The 2,056-nt window shown below is 48.2% G+C and overlaps 1 protein-coding gene across 1 annotated transcript; it reads left to right on the forward strand.

Moving 5' to 3' along the window:
- Positions 1–360: 360 nt before the first annotated feature.
- On the forward strand, positions 361–1,773 carry LOC114755942 (uncharacterized). The gene has a single exon (XM_028944837.1). It carries the CDS (start codon positions 361–363, stop codon positions 1,771–1,773), a length of 1,413 nt encoding a protein of 470 aa, XP_028800670.1.
- Positions 1,774–2,056: the final 283 nt, after the last annotated feature.

The following is a 2,056-nucleotide window of genomic DNA, read 5'->3' on the forward strand; positions in this document are numbered from 1 at the left end:
TTTCTTAGACAAATGAGGGAGATGATGACGGCGGTAGTGGATGAAAGGTTGAGGAAGTTTGAAGAAGATTTCACGAGGAAGCACCAAGAGTCGGTCAATCAAGAGGACTGAGAGAATGAGGTGACTATGGAGGCACAAGGAGAAGGAGGAAGGGGGTTTAGAGGTGGTGATCGAGCTGGAGATTTACCTCAGAGGGAGGAGTATCGAGCGGCTAGCCAAGGAGGAGATACTTTAGAGGGAGTGATTTACCCTCCGTTGCTGAATGACATCACCAAGGTATGGAGAGAGGTGCATCGTCATGATCCTCCCCAGTTCAAGGGAAGTTTGGAACCATCAGATGCAGAGAAATAGATTGAGCGGATGGAGACAATCTTTACTGCTGTTCCTTGTCTTTCCCCGCTCAAGGTACAAGTGGCGGTTACCTATCTAGTGGAGCAAGCAAGGCATTGGTGGGATAGTGCAAGACCTTCTGATATATCTCAGTTGGACTGGGATACCTTCAAGCGGATGTTCTATGATCACTTCTTTCCGAAAGAGTTGCGAATGGAAAAGCAATTCCTGTTTTATTCCTTAAAGCAGGGAGAGATGCATGAGGATCAGTTTATCACAAGGTTTATAGACTTGGCAAAGTATGTGCCCAGGCAGACGGAAGATCATTCACTCTGGTTAGCTCAACAACTGATGAACCGTGCAAGGCCGGAGTTGAAACAGCAGTTGGCCTTGTTAGAGGTCAAGACCTTTGAGGAGATGTGTGTGAAGCTGCGGGTTGCAGCTAGAAGGACAAGAGAAGTGGTAGAGGCAAGGAGGGCTGAGAATCAAGCTAGAGCGGCCCGTTATCCTGGTCCTACAGGAGGAGTGGGGAAGAGGAGTCAATACAGCTCTGGGAGCTTGAGTAGCTCAGGGAGAAACAGGAACCAAGGGCAGAATCAGAGGGCGAATGCTCAGAGGGGCTTTATGCAAAGACGCCAGAATCCAAACAATCAGACTGGTGGGGGACAGGGCTCCCGTCGAGATTCTTTAGTGACCACCCCGAGTGTTACTGGACCGTGCCCCAGATGTGGGGGTAGGCATGCGGGACAATGCTGGGAGTGCTTTCGATGCCACCGGTGGGGACATATTGCCAGAAACTGTCCAGAGAGTCAGCCAGCACCTCAAGCTAGTCGTTCTACTGTTCCAGGACGTGTCTATGTGATGACAAATGAAGAGGCTTCTGCATCTCCAAACTTGATTCGAGGTAACATTCTACTTGAGGGACATGTTATTTCTGCTTTATTTGACTCAGGTGCTACGCACTCCTTTATTTCTGTGGAGTGTGCTCAGAAGTTGAGCTTGCCTGTGGTTGAGCTACCTTATGACTTAAGAGTGTCTACTCCTGCTAGAGTCACTGTTGTAACTGGAAGAGCGTGTCTAGAGCTTGCACTTCAGTTTGAGAATCAAGATTCTATAATAGATTTGTTTTGTCTACCTCTGAAAGGTATCGACGTGATTATTGGCATGAACTGGTTGATGGCCAATGGAGCAATCCTTGATTGTAAAAGGAGGTTGGTGACAATTTCGGTAGGTGCCTTATGTGCTGAAATGTCAAGTGGTCCAGTTTTGTTGTCAGCTGCTCAAGTAGAGAAGGCGGTGAGGAAAGGGTGCCAGGCCTTCATTGTCTTCTTTTCAATTAGTGAGGATGAGGCAGGCGGAATTGAACAGATAGCTGTGGTAAGGGACTACCCCGAAGTGTTTTCGGACGAGGTTGCAGGACTACCTCTGGAGCGAGAAGTGTAGTTCTCCATCGAGTTGGTTCTGGGAACCACCCCAATCTCCAAGGCTCCCTATAGAATGTCTCCTTCAGAGTTGGTCGAGTTGAAAAGGCAGCTAGAAGAATTGTTAGAAAAGGGACTTATCCGACCAAGTGTGTCACCGTGGGGATCGCCGGTTTTGTTTGTGAGGAAGAAAGATGGTAGCTTGAGGCTGTGTATCGACTACCGACAATTGAACAAGGTCACAATCAAGAACAAGTACCCGTTGCCTAGAATTGATGACCTATTGGACCAATTAGTCGGAGCAT

Source organism: Neltuma alba, unplaced genomic scaffold (assembly GCF_004799145.2).
Source record: "Neltuma alba isolate B1F8T4 unplaced genomic scaffold, ASM479914v2 tig00010352_pilon, whole genome shotgun sequence".
Lineage (NCBI taxonomy): Eukaryota > Viridiplantae > Streptophyta > Magnoliopsida > Fabales > Fabaceae > Neltuma > Neltuma alba.

Coding starts and splice junctions, on each gene's coding strand:
- LOC114755942 (XM_028944837.1), top strand. CDS start 361: ATGGAGACAATCTTTACTGCTGTTCCTTGTCTTTCCCCGCTCAAGGTA.